This window comes from Macaca fascicularis, chromosome 17 (genome assembly GCF_037993035.2).
Source record: "Macaca fascicularis isolate 582-1 chromosome 17, T2T-MFA8v1.1".
NCBI lineage: Eukaryota > Metazoa > Chordata > Mammalia > Primates > Cercopithecidae > Macaca > Macaca fascicularis.
The window spans coordinates 100,744,576-100,765,844 of NC_088391.1; the positions used below are offsets into that span (position 1 = coordinate 100,744,576).

General features: G+C 41.8%; 1 protein-coding gene across 1 annotated transcript in view; it reads right to left on the reverse strand.

Moving 5' to 3' along the window:
• Positions 1-11,049: 11,049 nt before the first annotated feature.
• The window catches only part of COL4A1 (collagen type IV alpha 1 chain), a 152,585-nt gene continuing 142,365 nt past the window's right edge, over positions 11,050-21,269 (reverse strand). Inside the window, exons 50-52 of the mRNA XM_045377065.3 lie at positions 17,081-17,195; positions 14,328-14,500; positions 11,050-12,435 (exon numbers count right to left, since the gene is read on the reverse strand). Of these exons, the coding sequence (XP_045233000.2) occupies positions 12,354-12,435; positions 14,328-14,500; positions 17,081-17,195 (370 nt within the window). The 3' untranslated portion in view covers positions 11,050-12,353. The remainder of the gene's footprint in view (positions 12,436-14,327; positions 14,501-17,080; positions 17,196-21,269) is intronic.

Consider the following 21,269-nt stretch of genomic DNA (forward strand, 5'->3'; position numbering starts at 1 on the left):
GGGCGGCGCGGGGAGCCGAGCCCGCGCGCTGCTATTTCGGGCAAGTCTGCGGCGAGCAGGGCCCGCAGTCCACGCGCACTCAGGAAGTACAAATAGGGCGTGCATCAGAGGAAGCGCTCCCCACGCAGAGGCTGTGGGAAAGTGATTCAGCGCTGCTAGAATCCCCCTCTCCCGCGCCCTTCGCAGCGCAGCGCGGGAGGGAGGGAGCGCGCCGGAGCCTCCTGCAGGTGCGCGCGGGGCAGGCAGGCAGGCGGCGCGCGCGCCCTGGGGACTCAGGTGACCGCCTCCCGCGCGCACACAGCGTGCCAGAGCGCACCCGGAAGCCCGTTACCCAAAGGCAAGGCTTGTTCCAGCCTAAAGCAAACTCATCCACAGAACGTCGCTAGCGAGTTCCGTTTCCCTGTTTCTGGGAATTTGTGACTGTCAAAACAAATGTTCAGGTGACCATTGACCTGAATTGCACGGAGGAAACGGCTGAGGACCAGGGAAGGAGCTGGTATGAAAGTCTGTGAGTTCAGAGGGTGCCACGTGCAGGGCTGGAGAGACCCCAGCCCCAACAGATCTCCTCTCTCCAGAAGCGCCCTCCGTCTCCATCTCTCCAGAGGCTGGGGTCATGTGTGCACCCATGTGGAGGTGTAAGGAGAGCCAGAGGGAGAGGTTCCCACGTGGACCCGCTGGCGGAAAATCTTGCAGTCAAAATCATTTAGAAACGTTCTGCTGCAGAGCTGACTGAGTGCTGGATGACCAGGTGATTGATGCGTGGGCTTTTAAGGGAACAACGGCCTGCCCTCTGGATCCTTTCAGAGCTGGAGGGGCCTTGCCGTGGGCAGACGCAGAAAGATCATTTAAGCAGCACCCTGAACAATGACTTTTCAGAAAATTATCGAACAGGCTTGTGAAATATTTTTCTCTTGATGTGTTTAAAAGATATTTTCACTTCTCCGCGTGATTCAGTGTGGTTTGGAAATGGGAGAAGAAGGGGGCTTGAGATGTTGAAGTTCACTGCAAGTCTATCCTTCTGGACTCTAATTATTAAATATTTTCTCTATATATACCTTGTCTATCCAAATGATCATGAACCTGGGAGGGAGGATAGGATTTATTACCTTGTCTCCTCCCAAGGGGTCCAGAGAAGGCCATGTGAAAGGAGGGGATGATTAATAAACATTAGATTGACTGATGACCTCCACAGTATGTGAAATTGTCTTTCATCAAACCAGCAGGGAGATATAGTAGAGTCAGACAGGTATAACTCAAATGATCAGAAGGATAAGGATAAGAAGCTTCTTAGAACACGACTTGAAAACATCTCTTAAATCTGGAATAACAAAGGTTATTAACAAAACCCCAGATACTTAATAATTACTTTAGGGGACAACTTTTAATATTGCAGAGAGATCATCTTAGGTCCAATAAAACTAAACGATACTTTTGCTTCGTGGGATTTACATATAGGGAATTTGTCATTCAGGTAGAAATGAAGTTTACCACAAAATTATCCTCAGAATAATTTAGACACATGTGTAAAGGAAAATGCAGAAAGAGAGAGGAAAACAATCCACACTGGTGTAAAGTCTCCTGAGGCAAGGGCTGTGCCATGACATTGCATCCCTGGGCTTTGCTCGAGGCCTGGATGAAGGAAGAGCTGCCGTGTGCACTTCGTCTTGCATATTTCTCATTTAATCTTCAAGGCAACATTCTGAAGTGGGAAACTGTTATTCCATTTATAATCCAACCGTCAACCTCCCTCTATCTATTGCATAACTACTTTTTTATTTCCTTAACCTGACAAATTACAGGTTTCTTCCACAATTATTTATTTTTTGCACAACACTTCTTAAGGACCCCACATTATTGATTTCCATTTATCCTGTACCTAATTCAGTACTTGGGAAATCATAAGCATGCAGAATATGAATGATGAAGAGATGGATGGGTGGATGGATGGATGGATAAATAGATAGATAGATACATGGATGGATGAACAGATGAATGGACGGATGGATGGATGGATGGATGGATGGATGGATGGATGGATGGATGAATGGATGGATGGATGGATGGATGATGGATGGATGATGGATGGATGATGAATGGATGGATGATGATGGATGGATGATGATGGATGGATGATAGATGGATGGATGGATGGATGGATGGATGATGGATGGATGATGGATGGATGGATGATGGATGGATGATGGGTGGATGGATGGATGGAGGTATGATGGATGGATGAATGGATGGATGGATGGATGGATGAATGGATGGATGGATGGATGGATGGATGAATGGATGGATGATGGATGGATGGATGATGGGTGGATGATGGATGGAGGTATGATGGATGGATGATGGATGGATGGATGGATGGATGAATGGATGGATGATGGATGGATGATGGATGGATGGATGGTGGATGGATGGATGATGGAGGGATGATGGATGGATGGATGATGGATGGATGGATGGATGATGGATGGATGGATGGATGGATGGATGGATGGATGAGTGGATGGAAGGAACAGATGGAAGGGAGCAGAGAATGAGTAAAAGGATGGTGAGTGATACAGCCAAACAGGTTTTCCCTTTTTTTGTAAATCCTTCTTAGTCTATGATTCTGATTTGGAAGAATTACAAGTAAAAATGACCTAATTTGTGCAGATCTCTGTGAAGTTTTATATCTTACCCAAGGTCACAAGTTTGTAAGTGGCAGAGTCAGAATTTGCACTCAGATTTGTCTAGTTTCATGAGGACAACAAAATGACTCGGGTTCAGATACAGGATGGGTGCACTGAGCCTTAGGGTTTAAGAGTTCTGGTGTGAAAGTGATGGTACCCCAAATGAGTACAAGCCAATGCATGTAATTTAAAGTCCAGTTAGCTAGAATGAAAAAATGCATGGAAAGAGCCAGCATACAGCCATTAAAATGGAGAAGCCCATGAATGATGGTTAACTTAATCAGTAGATTATGGTGTGTTCAAGCTTTAGAAAAGAGAGTGAAAAGATTTTTTAAATGACCAAAGTTGAACCATTTTATTTTCTTTTGTTTATAACCATCACCAGATTTAGATGTACCACCAAATCAGGAGAATTTTACCATATTTTTTCTCCAGTTCTCCTGCTGTTTAGCCCAGATATGGCTGCAGCCACAGAAATTATGTGCAGAGTAAGTAAAGACCCAATTTTAGAAACAAGGTGTCAACAAGAGGAATGTTAGGAACTGAAAAGTAATGGGGAGTTCAGGGGGAGGGTGGAATGAGGGAAGGAGACCCTGTAAAATTGTTCATGGACTCCTGGACTCATCTTTGATGTGTGCATGCATAGATCTGACTCTAAACAGCTCCCAAACTGAAAACTGCCCACACTGCCCACACCCAGAAAGGCCACTGGCAGGCACGCATGCAGGACAGATCTGAATAGTACTGCAAAAACAGATGTACCTATAAAAGGTGAATTGAAACTTGCAGCCCGGAACCTGACCCAATCATTGCCTGCAAAAACACCCAAACACTAACATTTTCCATAAGAGAAAGAAATACATCTACAGATGCACAAAGCTAAAGAACCCAGTCCACACACAGACATGTCATAATTAAATGTCTGAAAATTAAAAAGAAAGAGAAATCCTAAAAGTAGCCAGAGATAGCACATTACTTAGAGAGGAACACTGATTTGAATGACTCAGGGTTTATTATCAGAAACTGAATAGAGGCCAGAAGGAAAGAAAGTAAACAATAGATTTAAATTGTTGAAGGTGAAGAACTATTAGAATTCTATGTCCAGTGGAAAAAATACCCAGTACAGGTGAAATAAAGACATTTTTGAAGTGAAGAAAAACTAAAAGAATATATATTTCTGTAAAATAATTGTTAAGGGAAGTTCTTTGAACATAAGAAAAATGATACTAAAAGATACTTTGAAATATCAAGACTAAAGGAAGTAAAATATAAATGGGAAATAGCTGGGTAAATATGAAAGACTTCTTCTTTTGGGTTTTAAAAATATATCAATGTAGGAAACAACACAAGTAAGCTAAAATAGCAAACTAGAAAATGTGTAAATAACAAAAAAGGCAGAAAAAGAAAAAATCTACAGTAGCATATAGAAAACCAATAATAAAAAGCTAGACTTAAATCCAAACGTACCAATAATTGCTTTAAACACAAGCCCAGTCTAAACACACTAATTGAAAGACAAAGACTGCCAGAACAGATTTGAAAAATATGACCCAACTATATGCTGTCAGCAAGAGCCTCGCTTCAAATATAAGAATATGGATAGGATACAAATAAAAAATAGAGAAGACTTATCAAGCAAATAGCAATCAAAAGAAAGATGGAGTGGCTATATTAATATCAGACAAAGTAGATTTTGGGGCAAAAACTAATTCCCAGACATAAAATAGCAGATAGTATAATGGTAAAAGAGTTGACTCACCAGGAAGTCAGAACAATACTAACTGTGCACACCCCTAATAATGGAACTTAAAAATAGAAAAAGCAAACTGTTCCAACTGAAAGGAGAAATTTAAAAATCCATAAAAAACACTGGAAACTTCAACATTCATCTCTCAGTAAATGACAGAACTATAGAGAGAAAATCATAGGGATATTAAAAAAACTGAACAATACCATCAACCAAGTGGATCATAAACTACATTTATAGAACAATCTATCCAACACTAACAGAATATATATTCTTTTCACTTGTACATGGAACATTCACCAAGAAAGAATAAAAGAAAGTTTAGCAAATGCACAATTATTGAAAGCATATGTAGTATGTACTATGATCATAATGAAATTAAACCAGATATCAAAAACAGAAATATAACAGAAAATCTACAAACATTTGGAAATTAAGCCACATACTTCCAAATAAGCTGTGGATCAAAGGAAGAATCAAAGAAATTAAAACTTATTTTGAATTGAATGTAAATGAAAATACAACATAACACAATTCATGGGGTGCAGGTAAATCAGTGCTTAGAGGGAAATATATAGCATCAAATGCTTATGTTTAAAAAGAAAAAAGTCTCAAATTAATCATGTAAGCTTACAGCTTAAGAAACTAGAAAAAGAAGAGGAAAATAAACACAAAATAAGAACATGAAAGGAAATAATAAAGATAAGAGAAAAAAATTGATGAAATTGAAGGCAGAAAAATAGAAAAAAATCAATAAATCCAAAAGCTGGTTCTTTGAAAAGATCAATAATATTGACAAACTTCTAATGAATTTGAGAAAGAAAAAGATGGAAGATGAAAATGTTCAATGTCAGGAAAGAAATAATAAATGCTGCTACAGGCTTCACAGACATGGAGATAATAGAATACTAGGAATAACCCTAGACACAAATACAACAACTTAGTATGAACTAATCCTTGAAAGAAAAAGTAATCTAACTCATCCAAGATGAAATAGGTATCCTGAATAGTCCTATAACTATTTGTAACTTAAATTTATAGTTGAAAACCTACCAAGAAAGGAAATTTACAGGCCCAAATGGTTTTATTGACAAATTCTATTAAATATCTAAAAAGAAATAACAACTCTACATAATGTCTTCTGGAAAACAGAAGAGATGGGGGAACATTTCCTAGCTCATTTTCTTTCTTTTTTTGCAAATGGCATTATTTGATAGAAAAGCCAAAGGTAATATAAGAAAATAAAGTTAAAAGCAATTTTTCTCACTAACACAGACACAAGAAACTCTAGTAAGTACTAGCAAATGAAATGCTCAATATATAAAAATAATAATATACCATGAGCAAGTGGGCTTTATCCCAGAAATATAAAACTGGTCTGATCTTTGATTATCAATCACTATTATCCACTGTTTCAACAAGCTGAAGAAGAAAGTCCATACAATCATATCGATTGATGCAGAAAGGGTATTCAACAACATTTGATATCCACTCATGATACTTACAGGGATAAAGGTATCTGTTTTTTGTTTTTTGGTTTTTTTCTTTAAAACCCTGTAGTTAACATCATATTTAATGATGAAGGACTAAATGCTTTTTTCTTAAGATCAAGAACAAGGGAAGAATGCCCATATTCACCACACCAATTTAACGTTGTACTAAAAATTCTGGAGAGTACAAAAAAGGCAAGAAAAAGAAAAAGAGGTGTGTGTGTGTAGGGGGATGAAATAAGAAAAGGAAGAAATAGAAAGAGGAAGACATAGGAATAAATATTCGACCTTGGATCTGGCAATGGATTCTTAGATATGACACTAAAGGCATGAGCAACAGATGAAAAATAGATAAATTGTACTTCATCAACATTAAAAACTTTTGTGCACTTAAGAAAGTAAAAAGACAATCTTCATAATAGGAAAATATATTTGCAAACCATGTATCTGATAAGGGTCTACTATTCAGAATATATGAGGAATGCTTACAAGTAAACAACAAAAAGACGGATCAGGCACACAACTGTAATCCAAATAGTTTGGGAGGCCCAGGCAGGAGGATCGCTTGAGCCCAGGAGTTTGAGACCATTCTTGGCAACATAGTGAGACCCCATCTCTACAAACTTTAGAGAAATTAGCTGAGTGTGGTGGTGCATGCCTGTAGTCCCAGCTATTCAGGAGGTTGAGGTGGGAGGATCACCTGAACCTGGGAGGTGGAGGCTGCAATAAGCCATGATTGTGTCAGTGCACTCCAGCCTGGGTGAAAGAGTGAGACCCTCTCAAAAGTAAATAAATAACAAAAAGACAACCTACTTTAAAATGGAAAAGAAATTGAGTAAACATTTCAAATGTCTACTCAATGTATAAATGGCCAAGAAGGACATTGAAAAGATGCACAGCATCATGAAAAATTAGGAAAATGCAAATCAAAACCAAGACCCCTTCATATCCACTAAGATGGTTATAATCAAAAATTGGAAAATCATAAATGTGGGCAAGGACGTAGGGGAATTGGAGCCCACATCACTGTTGGTGGGAGTGTAAAACAGTTCAGCCTCTGTGGAAAAGAGTTTGGCAATTCCTCAGAAAGTTAAACACAGACTCAGCAATTCCATTTCTAGGTGGATATCCTAGAGAATTGAGGCAGGTGGATCACGAGGTCAGGAGATCGAGACCATCCTGGCTAACACGATGAAACCTCATCTCTACTAAAAATACAAAAAATCAGCCGGGTGTGGTGGCGGGCGCCTGTAGTCCCAGCCACTTAGGAGGCTGAGACAGGAGAATGGAGTGAACCCGGGAGGCGGAGCTTCCAGTAAGCCGAGATCATGCCACTGAACTCCAGCCTGGGTGACAGAGCAAGACTCTGTCTCAAAAAATAAATAAAGAAAGAAAACAGGAACTCAAACAAATGCATGTGTACAGCAACACTAGTCACAGTAGCCAAAGATCAAGATAGTTCACATGTTCATGAATGGGTGAGTGGATAAACAAAACGTAGCATATTTACATGACGGAAATTATACAGCCATAAAAGTGATCGAAGTACTGATGCATGCCACAATGTGGATAACCTTGAGAACATCATAGTAACTGAAAGAAAGCATACACGAAAGTCATGCACTGTATGAAATATCCAGAGTAGGCAAATGTATAGAGTCAGAAAGCAGACTGGTGTTTGCCAGGGATGGAGGGGTAGGGAGGGAATGGGGTGTGACTTCTGAATGGGGATGGGGCTTTGGTGTGATTAAAATGTTTTGGAACTAGACACAGTGGTTTAGTACTAGATACAAGTGGTTTAGTCCTAGATGCAGGTGGTTTAGTACTAGATGGAGGTGGTTTGGTACGAGATGCAACTGATTTAGAACTGAATGCAGGTGGTTTAGAGCTAGATGCAGCTAGTTTAGAAGTAGATGCAGTTGATTTAGTACTAGATGCTGGGGTTTAGAACTAAAGGTGAGTTAGCACTAGATGCAGGTTGTTTAGAACTAAATGCAGCTGGTTTAGTACCAGATGCAGGTGGTTTAGAACTAGATGAAGGGGATTTAGCACTAGATGCAGGTGGTTTAGAACTAGATGCAGGTTACTTAGAACTAGATGCAGGTGGTTTAGAAATAGATGCAGCTGGTTTACACTAGATGTAGGTGGTTTAGTGCTAGATGCAGGTGATTTAGCACTAGATGCAGGTGGTTTAGCACTAGATGCAGCTGGTTTAATGCTAGGTGCAGGTAATTTAGTACTGGATGCAGCCGGTATACAATTAGATGTAGGTGGTTTAGTGCTAGATGAAGCTGGTTTAGCGCTAGATGAAGCTGGTTTAGTACTAGAAGCAGGTGGCTTAGAACTGGACGCAGGTGGTTGCACAGCATTGTGAATATACTACATGCCACTGAATTGTTCACCTTAACATGGTGCATTTTACATTATGTGAATTTCATCAATTAAAAAATGGATTACAAATCTAAATGTAGTAAGTAAAACCTTAACACTTTGAGAAGAAAATGCAAGAGAACATATTTGTGAGCTAGGGTGTATCAGCAGGTTCTCAACCACAATAGCAAAAGCATGTCCAGTGGAAGAAAACACAAATTGGTAAGTTGGGTATCATCAAAATTAAAAACTTTAGCTTTACACATGGACATAAACAGGGAAGCAGTCAACACTGCAGAACACTAGAGCGGGGAGGGAGGACGGGGCCTGGGTTGAAAAGCTACCTACTGGGTACTATGTTCGCCATCTGGCACTATACACCTATCTAACAACCCTGCATATGTACACCGCTGTGTCTCAAATAAAAGCTGAAATTTTAAAAAGCAAAAAAGTTTAGCTCTGTGAAAGACATCATTAAGTGGATGAATTTGCAAATCACTTATCCAAAAATGGACTTGTAACCAGAATATGTGAATAGCTTTCAGGATGCAACAGTGTGAAGATGAGCAACCCAACTGAAGAACTGAGCAAAGGGGCTGGATATGATGGCTCACACCTGTAATCCCAGCACTTTGGGAGGCCAAGGTGGGCAGATCACTTGAGTCTAGGAGTTTGAGGCCAGCCTAGACAACACGGTGAAACCCAGTCTCTACAAAAATACAAAAAAAAATTAGCTGGATGCGTGGCACACACCTGTAGTCCCAGCTACTCAGGAGGCTGAGGTGGGAGGATCACTTGAGCCCAGGAGGTGGAGGTTACAGCGAGCCGAGATCATGCCACTGCACTCCAGCCTGGGCAACAGAGTAAGACCCCATCTAAAAATAAAACAAAATAAAATAAAATTTTTAAAAAGACTGAGCAAAGGTTTAACAGACACTTAAAAAAAAAAAAGGTATATACAAGATATACAGACAGCCAAAAACTGTTCAACATCATTAATCATTAGAGAAATGCAAATTAACCATAGTTAATGCCACTATACACTTGTGAGAAGACCACACACACACACACACATTGCTGGCAATGCCAAACACTGGAGGGGATGTGGAGCCACTGGAGCTCCCACTGGTTGCTGGAGGGAAGGCAGCATGGTGCAGCCATCCTAGAAGATGGTTTTGCAGCTCCTTAGAGCATTAAATGCATACTTCCCCTATGACACAGCTGTCTTAGCACTGGGCATTTATCCTAAAGTAATGAAGACTTACATTCACAGGCAAACCTGAATGTGAATGTTTATTCCTATTTATAATCACCAAAACCCAGAAACAACCCAAATATCCTTCAACAGGTGAATAGGTAAGTGAAGGGTGGTATGTGTATAAAATGCCATCCCGCTCAGCAATAGAAAGGAATAAACTATTGATACACATAACGACTTGAAAAAATGTCAAATACATTATGCTGAGTAAAAGAAGACAGTTTCAAGTCTATTCTTCCATTCTTGAATAGACGATCTATGATAGGGGAGAGTTCCATGGTTGATGACCAGGTTAGGGTGCCTGACTGTTCTACATAGTACAGGTTTGAAGGTTTTTAGGTGATGAAACTGTTCTGCGTGCTGATTTGGTTATGGGTATGTGAACCTATTTGTAAGTTCACAATTCATAGAACTGTACATCAAAATAAGTCAGTTTTACTGTAAGTTAATTTAAAAAACATAAAAACTGCTTTCCGAATAATGGGTATAAGATGCATGGGATTTGAATATTGAGATCTACAGTGTCATATTATCTTCTTTGTACTTTCCTAGAGATACTAAATTGCATATAACAGACATGATAAATGAACTTTATACATATATATATAGTGTACAAAATTTTGTACGCAAAATATATCTACATGTACGAAATGCTCTAAAGTGGCTCTTAATAACTTCAGTTACCTCTCAGTAACTTCAGTAGAAACTAAGCCTAATGATTTTAATTTTCTTCTCTACCCTTCTATATACTAAGGAGACCAAAGAACACTTTTCGCTGTTTTTGTCAGAAGTGCGGAAAAGGTGGCGAATCGGGTCCCTGCCGCATGACCTGCCTGGAGCACTGTGCCGCATGCTCACATTCTGTCCTTTGTCTTCACGATGGCTCTGGGTGAGTTAACTGAGAACATCAGCATATTGAGAGCTTTTTTCTGAGTATTCAGTCACACACTCATTCTCCGTGGACTATATTCTGATCCAGTTCAAACTGAAGCTTTAGTCATTAGGGAAAAGAGATCTGTCATCTTTTTTTTTTTTTTTTTTTTGCTTCATCAAGTAATACTTGGAATCCAGCCCTCTGCTTCACTCCTAATATAACTAAAATCTCAGTTCTAACCCCCCCAGTGGATTCACACTTAATGGCTATATATGCGTGCTATTCATCTCTGTTTATCTTGTATTTAACCAATGCCTGGGAAGTGGCATTTATACAGTGAATGAATGGATGGATGGAGAGATGGATGACAGCTGTCTTGGGGGACAGATGGAAGGATGCAAAGGAGGGAGTGAGGAGGCGATGAAAGAGGAAGAGATGGAGAACACCAATCTTTTTTTCCTTGTTGTAGTCACTATAAATCACCCCCAGTCTGTGACTCTCATTTGGAAGAAGTGCAAAATGAAAATGATCTAAGGTATGCAAAGCTTACAAATTTATTAGCAGCTTGTGCAGTAAGTTTCTTTTAATGCGTCTGTGGCAATACTAGCAACAAATTAATAAAAGCTTAATTTTTATACAAATAGTTTTATTACAAATTTGAATTCTTAAGAAATACACATTTAAAGAAATTACATAAAAGGCCTTAGTAGTCTTAAAAATGTTTTGGAGACTTTTAGTGAACTGTCATTTCAGGCCTAGTGGTCCGAATCTGCCCTCCTGCGGTCCATGCGATGCCCTGCTGAGGTCTGTGAACACAGCTCGTGACAAACCACGGAAATGGCCCCAATGTGCTTATGTGTGAAAATACTGATACTGTGATTCAACAGAGCTGTTTGTCAAGCAGGGATGCAGAATGAGGAATACTAATGAAATGACGGCCTTTAAGGTTGCTGCTTTTGAAGTCAAGTCATTCAGTTTGTGATTAGTGTTTAAAACCCTGAAAATATTTAATACAGAATAAAAACAATAAGCTCAAAGTACATGTTTCACTATAATAGACACCATATTCATGAACCTGGGCTTGGTTTTGGCAATACATAATTTTTGGTTTAGAAGTGAACAATGAAAACGGATGTTTCACATTCAATATCCTAGTCTTTATAAACCTATGTTAAAGGACAGCACAGTCTTTCAAAGGAAAAAAACTATGTAAGCTTTATTTTAACAGTGGAAGTCCAACTAAACCTTGATCTGCCTAATTGCTGACATCTATATAAATTACTAATATATATATATATATTTAATTTTTGACTATTTTTGGACCATCTTTATTCCACAGGAAAATTGTGATTTCTGCAAAAGCAGCTGCATAGTACCACACATAGCAGAAAGACAGAAGTTTATATTTGGGGGTTGGAAGATATGGCTACTGAGTCTGTAATTCCATTTGGAGGTTCAAAAAACCATTTTTACATTGCTATTATTTGTACAGACCAAGGGACCTAAATTTTGAAACAGCTAGACAGTGATATAAACAAACATTTATCTCTGGGGGTAGAAAATTAATTATAATACAAGAATGAAAATGGGCAAACAGTATGGAAGGCACCCACACCTCCTAGCACCCTTTGGTTTTCTGATGGAGTTCTCACTTCACACATCAGTGCATTGGATTGCAGAAAATATTGATATTTTATTTCATCAAAAGTGCCATTTGGTATGCCACTATTGAAAGCTTATCGCTGTCTTTTTCTCCTTCAGCAAGTAGAGGTCAATGAAGCAGGGTGTGTTAGTTACGCAAATTCCTATAAGGCACTTTACGGTTTTCATACTGGACAGTGAGGTACACAGGATATATTTCTAGGGTTCGTTGCTGTTAACAAAAAGAAGAAGAAGTAGCACCATGTTGTGACATTAGCTGACTCAGGCTTCATTATGTTCTTCTCATACAGACTTGGCAGCGGCTGACGTGCGTGCGCAGCTCCCCTGCCTTCAAGGTGGACGGCGTGGGCTTCCTAAAATACAACACAGAGACAGACCACTGGCCATCATTTCACAACACATCAGAAACATGGCAGTCCTGCCCTGCTCAGAAATGTCTAAGGGGTCGGCCCAGCCCCTGGCATCAGGCCCCAACCTGGTACCACCCAGTGACTGCTGTCCACCTTACCATGAGCAGGCATGTGCTGGGTGCAGGGCACACAGAACACTGAGGGTTACCTACCATCTGCACACCCAGGCCCTAACACCTGCCCCAGTGCCCACAGCCCCTAAGGGTAGAGCTGAAGTCCCGCCACATCGGTCTGGCTCCGAAGCCTTCGCCATTCCCCTCTGTGCCACCTGCCTCCTTGTACTACAATTTCACTTTTGGTCCTTTCTCCTCCATTAGATCATAAACTCCTCCAAGGTAAGAAGAAGATATTATTCTTCTCTGCAACACTTTACACACACAGTAAGTGTTCACTAAATATTTGTGGAATGATGTGATGAGTAATAAATCTGGAGTAATTCCCTAGACCTCAAAATACTTTTATAACTTTTGAAGGATTTCTGTGGTCTGCTTTGAGGCCAAAAAGAGGGAAAGACATTTAATGTCCCAAATGTTTCTCAAGCTTAGAAACTCTGCATTATTTTGATTGTTGAAAAGGTAAAATCTGAACTAAAATTGGTACTGAGAAAATTCTATTAAAATTTTAAAAAAATAAAATTAAATTAAAGTAGCCATTTATGAGAATGCCTCATCCTAAAATTGAGGCTGCTTGTTTTAGCAACTTTCGGTGCAAATTCCAGTACCCTCAAGTTTATTATGTAAATTAATGGGATCTTACCTAATTTGCTTTGGGAAAACATTTTAGTTTATTGTATCAGGCTGCTGGTTAAAAAAAAAACAAAACCCATCATTAACTATCAACCCTATAAGAGGACACTGCAGGGGCTGAGGCATGAACAAAGCGTGCTCATTTTGGTAGTGAATGGCTAAACTCTATCTGCAGCATTGATGTCAAGTTTCCAGTGCCTTGAAAGGCTCCAATAAACCACCAGTTAGGCACGCGGCACTTTTTGGATGAGTAACGAATTAGAGGAGTGAGTATGTCATTCTGTCTCTTACTATCTAAGCTAGAAAGAGACAGGATCACAGCAGAGTTCCATATGATTCTCTCCAAAAAGGTGAAGACGAAAGGCTTATCTCCAGGGGTGAGAAGCACTTGTTTTGGAAACGAACAGTAAGCAGCTGTGCCAGGTCTGTCAGCCTCCTGCACTGGCTCCAGCAGGGCTGCAGCTGGGGCTCTGGATAGAGGATTCATTATGCGCTCCTGGCCTTCGGGGACCGGCCCGGCTCCCAGTCAACTCCAGCAAGGTTAGTAGCCACTTGGGACAGTCATTTTAAAGGTGAGATTTTGGTAATGGAAAAGGAAGGAAGGGTCTTCCCTCTCAATTTCAGCTGAATTTGTGCTGAAATGAATTTTTATTTGCACAAGTCTAAAAAAATACCTTGTGAAGTCACTCAGAACTTACACCAAGTGTACATTACGATCGGTGTTATAAATGGCATGAAAATGAATGCTGCTCACTTCTTTTTCCTGGGATTATTAAATATACTGTATTTCAAACATGCTCTGTTTGGAGATTTCAGTTGCTTTAATTACATTTTAGTACATTCACCTAGAAAAAATGGAAAGTGACCTTTTTCTTTCACGGTTCTTCAGTTTATGAAAAAATTAAACCTATGACTCAAGGTCTGCCTTTGAAAATCGTCTCGGTGATCTGCCCATGTCGAACAGCATCAAATGTTCGTTACATTTGTTCTTCGAGACTTTGCTTTGGAAGATGTTATGGATCGTGGATGATTAAAAAATAAAGTCACAAAGGGGCCAGCACCCTGCCAAAAAGCAGCGCTCCCACTTACTTGAACATCTCGCTCCTCTCTATGGTGGCGAGCCAAAAGCTGTAAGCATTTGCGTAGTAATTACAGGTCCCACGGCCGTGACACTCAATGAATGGCGCACTTCTAAACTCCTCCAGACAGGAGCCAGGGGATGCCAGGGCTTGGCCAGAGCCTTCTGCACCAGCGCTGGTGTGCTGCGGAACAGACAAGCCGTGAGTCAGAGGTTCCCTCCTCAAACACCGGGAGAGATCGACCCTTCCCAGGAAGGCGCCAGGGTGTTCCCTCTGGAAAGCCACACACTGCAGCCTCATGTGGTCACCACAAGACACACTCTGTGCCCAAATTCTCGGGCTGGCCGCCAAGCCAGTGCCTGCATGGCTGGGGCCCCATAGTGCTCAACATGGCCCCAGGGATCTTCTAACGGCTGCTCCCCAAATAGATGACCAGCCCAGCTTTATTAGAGTTTAAAGAAGAGCTCACTATGTATTAGATTTGAAACACTCCAACCCATTCTAACGTGGGGCATGAGACAACAGCCAAAATGTTCAAATAATGTTGCAAACAACGGATGTGGAATCAGATTTTACAAATGCATTCCTGTATTTGCTATATTAGAGGCTATTTATCTTAAGGTAAAGAATAATCATTCAATTTTTTTTTTCTTTAAAAAGAGAGAAAAACAAGAGTAAGAGAAAAAAATAGCGACTACTATAACTTTATCAAATTGCATTTTGGTCTAGCAGGTTTAAGTAGGACCTTCCTGTACTCAGAAATCAAGACCTTAAAATGAATGACATACAACCTTGACTAAGACATTACGACAGATCCCCATGACTATTATTTCAGGTATGGGAAATGTGAACTCTGGAATTCTGGAGACACAAGGGACCTTTGAGGATAAGGCTAACTCCACTGATTCCCAGATGGGGACAGTCTGGGATCTGACCAGGATCACACAGCTTGAAGGCAGAGCAGAGGCAAGGACAGGGACTTCCAGACCAGAGCCATCGTCCTGAGAACTCAGAGGAGGTGCTGGGAGACACTGTTCTCTAGAACGTCATTATTCTTGTTTGCTCCTGATTTCGAGAAATTATGGGCAATCACTGTTTCAGGTCTTTGTGACACCCGGACAAGGGTTTGGGGTGACAACGGCTTTCCCGTGGTTCCTCAATGCAACTCCGGACTTTCCCTGACACACCGAGATTCCACTCAGTATTTCTTATAATTATGGAGTGGCAAATCCAATCTACCTTTTAATGAAAATGGCATGCTTATATCATTGTTAGTGTCCCGATTTCTCTATACTGCATGTTCAACCTTTTTGGCTCTCTCGATAAAGTAGTTACAATGCAGCACTTCAAATTATTGGAACAACCTGTTAATCTGGTGGTGGTGCTGCAACGTGAAGAGTCTAACTGTAGTACAATCAACCCAGCAAATCATACAATCAAACTTGCATATGTGCACAAACATTTTAAAAACTGCTTTCCTGTCAACTTTTTCTACACTTGGAAAAATGCGTAGAAAAGCACAAGAAAAATCCAGTAGAAGGAAATCGCAATGGTGGGCACCTCGCACACAGCACGTCCGGAAGGTGGAGCAGAGACCCTCCACATGGCTGGGGCGCAGGGCAGACGCCACACCACCCATCAGTTTTCTCGTTATCTTCGCTCAGCGTCCTCACTCAAACATTAAAAAAAAATGTTTTCCTGCCAATTTTGTCTACAATTGGAATAATTTACAGAAGAAAATAGCTATGAAGCCCTGTTCCCTGTCAGTCAGATGATAAATAATGTTCATCTGTGGGTCAAATGTACAACTCGCCCATTCCTGACAGTGTGAAGATGGGACTAGGACTTCCAGTGATGATGCAGATGTGTGTGTAGAGTCGTTTACTGGGAATTGGCAAATTCCGGGATAACTCTGATCTTACAAGTTCACGACTTGTATATATTTAATCAATACTGCCAACTGAGGTAACAGAATAAAACAAGCTACAATGAGCGTATCAAACAGGGGCCTTGTTTTCCGTTTCAATTGACTTTTGTGGGGAAGGGAAGCCCTGCGGCTAGGAGAGCAGTCCTTGCCCCGTGGGAAGGGTCCCAGGCGGCACCGGCCCAGGAGAGCCTTCGTGGAGGCCACAGCCAGCCCTCGGGTGTTCTCTCCCTAACTCAAGCTTCTGCTTTCCAGCTCGTTCGTGTTGTAGTAGAATGTGTACTCCCTATGTGCAGGCTCTCTTCCTCCTTCCCCTGAAAGAGGCCTCAACCTTGTGTAGAGAAGCTGGTTATATAGAGAAGCTGCTCATATGGAGAAACTGGTCATATACAGAAGCTGTTTGCATAGAGAAGGTGGTCATGTAGAGAAGCTGGTCATATGGAGAAGCTGCTCATAGAGAGAAGCTGGTTGTATGGAGAAGCAGGTTGTATAGAGAAGCTGTTCATATTGCTGGTGCTGGAACAGAGCTGTAGAGCACCTGAGTGGAGCAGCCACAGGGAAGCAGAGGCTTGGGCCTGCATTTCCAGGAAGATGCTCATCCCAGCTACCCTGGCTCTGAGCAGAGGAGTGTTCTGGCTGGTGCTGGAGACCCCTGCTGTCACCAGGCAGAGCAGGCCAGGCTTCCAGGCATGCTTTGGAAGGGGACGGTTGGAGGAAGAAGGAGGGGCTTAAGCAGCGAGATGCAGAGAACCCCAAGGTGTGGAGGCAGCAGACAGAGGCGACTATGGGGTGAAAGTGGGGCTCTTCCCAGGATACACAGCGTCTCCCCAGACACTTACCATCACAAAAGAGTAGCCGATCCACAGCGAGGACCACCCGCTGGGGCACGGTGGGATCTGAATGGTCTGACTGTGCACGGCCATCACCATGGCGGGCGCCTCACACACAGCACACCTGGAAGTGGAGCAGAGACACTCAGCACAGCAGGGCACAGGGCAGAGGCCGCCCTCCATGCACTGCCCCATGACCAACACTCAACGCCCTCACTCAGTCTTTCTGGTCCAATTACGTATTAAGTGGGAAACGTGCCCATTGCTTAGACTCTGAGGTTTAGCACCTCCCTGTTGGTTTTATAAGCCTATCTCAGGATTAAAACATTCAATTCAAAAATAGAGCAGGATGCCCGGGTGCGGTGGCTCATGTCTATAATCCCAGCACTTTCGGAGGCCAAGGCAGGCGAATCATCTGAGGTCAGGAGTTCAAGTCCAGCCTGACCAACATGGAGAAACCCTGTCTCTACTAAAAATACAAAAGATTAGCTGGGTGTGGTGGCACATGCCTGTAATCCCAGCTACTCAGGAGGCTGAGGCAGGAGAATCGCTTGAACCTGGGAGGTGGAGGTTGCAGTGAGCTGAGATCGTGTCAATGCACTCCAGCCTGGGCAACAAGAGTGAAACTCCATCTCAAAAAAAGAAGAAAAAATTAGAGCAGGACACAGGCCTGTACTCCCGGCTACTAGGGAGGCTGAGGCAGAAGAACTGCCTGAGGCCAGGAGTTCAAGGCTGCAGGGAGCTATGTTTGGCCTGCCTGTGTGCCACTGCTCTCTGACCCGGGCAACAAAGCGAGACCTGCCTCTAAAAAATTGTTTAAAAAATAGATCCAACACGAGTTATTTAACTGTCTGTCTTGTAGAAGGGAAAAATAGGAAGGCAAAGCTCTAACAGTGGCTCTCCCGGAGGGGCTGGGGTTACAGGCGGCTTTTCTTCTTCGGGCATTTGAGTGTTTTCCAATCTTTCGACAATGAGTATGTATTTCCACAAGCACAATAAATGCTTCAGAAAAAATGCTGGTGAAATCCAAGAGCTACTCCTTTTGGAATGCAACAGTTTGTTTGAAGCTATGAATAATCTTTAGTATAAGAAATGCACTTAGTGAGTTGAGTAACTAAGACAAATAATGCATGCTTTAATGAACTTGAGGCTGCATGTCCACGTGGGCCTCTTGCGGGAAACTTGTTTTCTGGTCTGCCCCCTTGGCTCAGCTGTCCAAGGTCTGAGGCCATCAGTATCCACTGCAGCTGAAGTGACCGGCAGAGGACCCTCCCAAGGACAGGATGCCCCCCAAGCCAGGCTGATTCAGCTCAGGCTTGGGACTGCACCAGAAATAAATTAACACAGCACAGTGCTCTGACTAAGACCCTTTCAATGAAGGGAACCCTTGATGGTGGGATAATGCTTTGTTTAAAAAAAAAAAAATTAAACACCAACAGTGAATAATTACATTCGAGTCACAAAATGAACAGAGTGTTAACAATGCTGATAAATGACTATAAACGGTGTTAATAATTACACCTAGTTATATTGGGACATTTGCATGAAAGTGGATCAGAAGGGGGAATAGGGCTGAATGAGTCATTTGATTTTCCATGGACATGTGTGTGTGTGCGTGTGTGTATGTGTGGTGTGTGCAATTTTCTATTTTATTCACCCAAATGCAGATGAATTAAAAGGTTCACTTAAACAACAGTGACTGAAATTGGCCTCATACATCTGCCACCATCTGTTTGCTAGACACGAGACCTAGAAATACAGCCTGGAGCGAAGCGTTTTGTCTTTTTCAGACGGTCTCTGGGCTGAGGGCTTCAAGGGTCCATAGAGAGGGTGGTCCTGCCCCACTGCAGGCTTAAAGAGCTGTGTGATTCCTTAAAATTCACATGGCCACATTCTCCATATTGCATATGAAGAAACTAAGGCCAGGGTTAGTTGTGTCCAAGACAGAACTAAAATGCGCTTCTCCTTGCTCTCAATCCAGTGGTCTTTTCATCAGAGCAATTAGCAATCAGTATTTATCTCGTGAGTCTTGTCTGCAGAAAGCCAGAAAGCACTTAGAAAATGGTGCCCTGCTATCAGGATGAAAGCAGTGGAACTGCCACCTTTTCTGCTGAAAATGAAGGCTTTTGTGTCATTTGCTGTTTCTAAAATTTAGCTTTCAGACCTCCCTAAAGGGAAGACCTGGGAAGGAAGGAACCTGTAAGTCCTGAGAAGTCGTGGGAAACCACTAAGTTCAGTAACCATGGAAACCTGCCTGCTCAGAGACAGGGACAAAGGGGCAGCCTCTCTACAACAGGGAAGTAGAGGCAGACTTGATGCAAAGGCAGCGGCTTCAAGTACACGCCTGGGAAGGTCTCTTCCTGCTGAGCTTCGAGATGTCAACTAACAGACGTAAAAATCTGGAAATGTAAAGTCCTGGGACATTCCAGGACTTTCTGGTCCAATTACACATGAAGTGGGAAAGGCCGTGCCCCTTGCGTAGACTCTAAGGTTTAGCAGCTCCAAGTTGGTTTTACAAGCCCGTCTGAGGATTAAAACATACAGAAACCTCAGACTCTTGGTGCCCACAGACCAGGGCTGTTTTACTGAAAGGAATGCATCAGAGCAATGCCGGTCTCAGACACGCAGCTTCTCTGAGACCTGTTTTTGGAATACCACCAAGGCATGCCAGAGCTCCTGTGAAGGAGCTCGGAATCAAGGTCAAATGTTAACGTCAAGAAAGTAAATAGGAAACATACCAATGAACAGTCTTTTTCTACCTGTTGAGTAAAGGAAGCTAAAAAGAGAAACCCACAAAAGTTGTTACTTTTCCTTCTAGTTATCAGGCATGGTTCTGAGCAAGAAAAGTCTCAAAACAGTCAGTATCTGGCAGCCACTTGCACAGGTGAAGTATTGCCTGCATTCTGAAAAGCGCCATTCAGGAAGTGTCATGAATGATATTCTCCATTTTAACATCAATAAAATAAGTTTTCTCATAGTTCAAAAAAAAAAATCTAACAAAATGGTCAGTAGATAGCTTAATGTAAGGGGATCAAAGATCTAAGATTTTCCCACATAGGAGGCGCCTTCCAGCCCTCTGGTCCATGGTCCCACGTGACATAGCTCTCTCACTAAACTGTGATCTGCCAGGACCTGCCTGGCACATAACCCTAGTCTTCCCCGAAACAGGGCATGTTCATCTAATGAAAGGAGTTGGGCTAAAGGCACAGCCTGGGGCAGCTGTGCAGGAGCTCCGGAGTGATTCCAAGCATCTGCTTTCCTTTTCCCTTTTCTCTTGAATGCAGGGCACTTCTTAGCTGATACTGCTACATCTTTCTTCATATTCAAAGACTGCCGATTTCTTTAAAGGGAATATAAAAACCTTTTAATCTTTTTTATCATTTATTATCTTAATACGTAAAAAGTAATATTACAGAATAGCTTCTTAGTCAAATGAATTTGTTCACTGGCCACTTTCCTATTATTTCTGAGTATTTCTAAGCAATAAGCTTTTTTTTTTTTTTTTGAGACAGAGTTTTGCTCTTGTCACCTAGGCTGGAGTGCAATGGTGCGATCCTGGTTCGCTGTAACCTCCGCCTGCTATGTTCAAGCGATTCTCCTGCCTCAGCCTCCCGAGTAGCTGGGATTACAGGCATGCAACACCACAACTAGCTAATTTTTGTATTTTTAGTAGAGATGGAATTTCACCATGCTGGCCAGGCTGGTCTCGAACTCCTGATCTCAGGTGATCCACCTGCCGTGGCCTCCCAAAGTGCTGGGATTACAGGCGTGAGCCACTGCACCCGGCCAGCAATAAACTTGTAATTAGACGGAAAGAGGCAAAGAGAGAACAGTCATGTGACTTTCAGTCGTAATAATTTCAGTTTCCCATCTTACTTCCTATCAGGGAGGCTCCTGGGGTCTGAAAACATACTTCAGATATTAGTGCGGATAAACACTTAAGGGAAATCGCTGAGCCAAACACATGCATTTTCAATGGGTACAATATCACCCAAGGGAGCAAAAATTGGTGGCACTGGGAGTGTGTGTATTATTGTATAATTTTTAAATGTATAAATCTGTATAATTTTATGTATAAAGCACAGATAGACATACAACACACGAACAGAGGAGATATACAGTATGTCTGCGGTACTACAATTTCACAGGGGCCACCTCACACCCATTGGGATGGCTACTATCAAAAAGGCAGAAAACG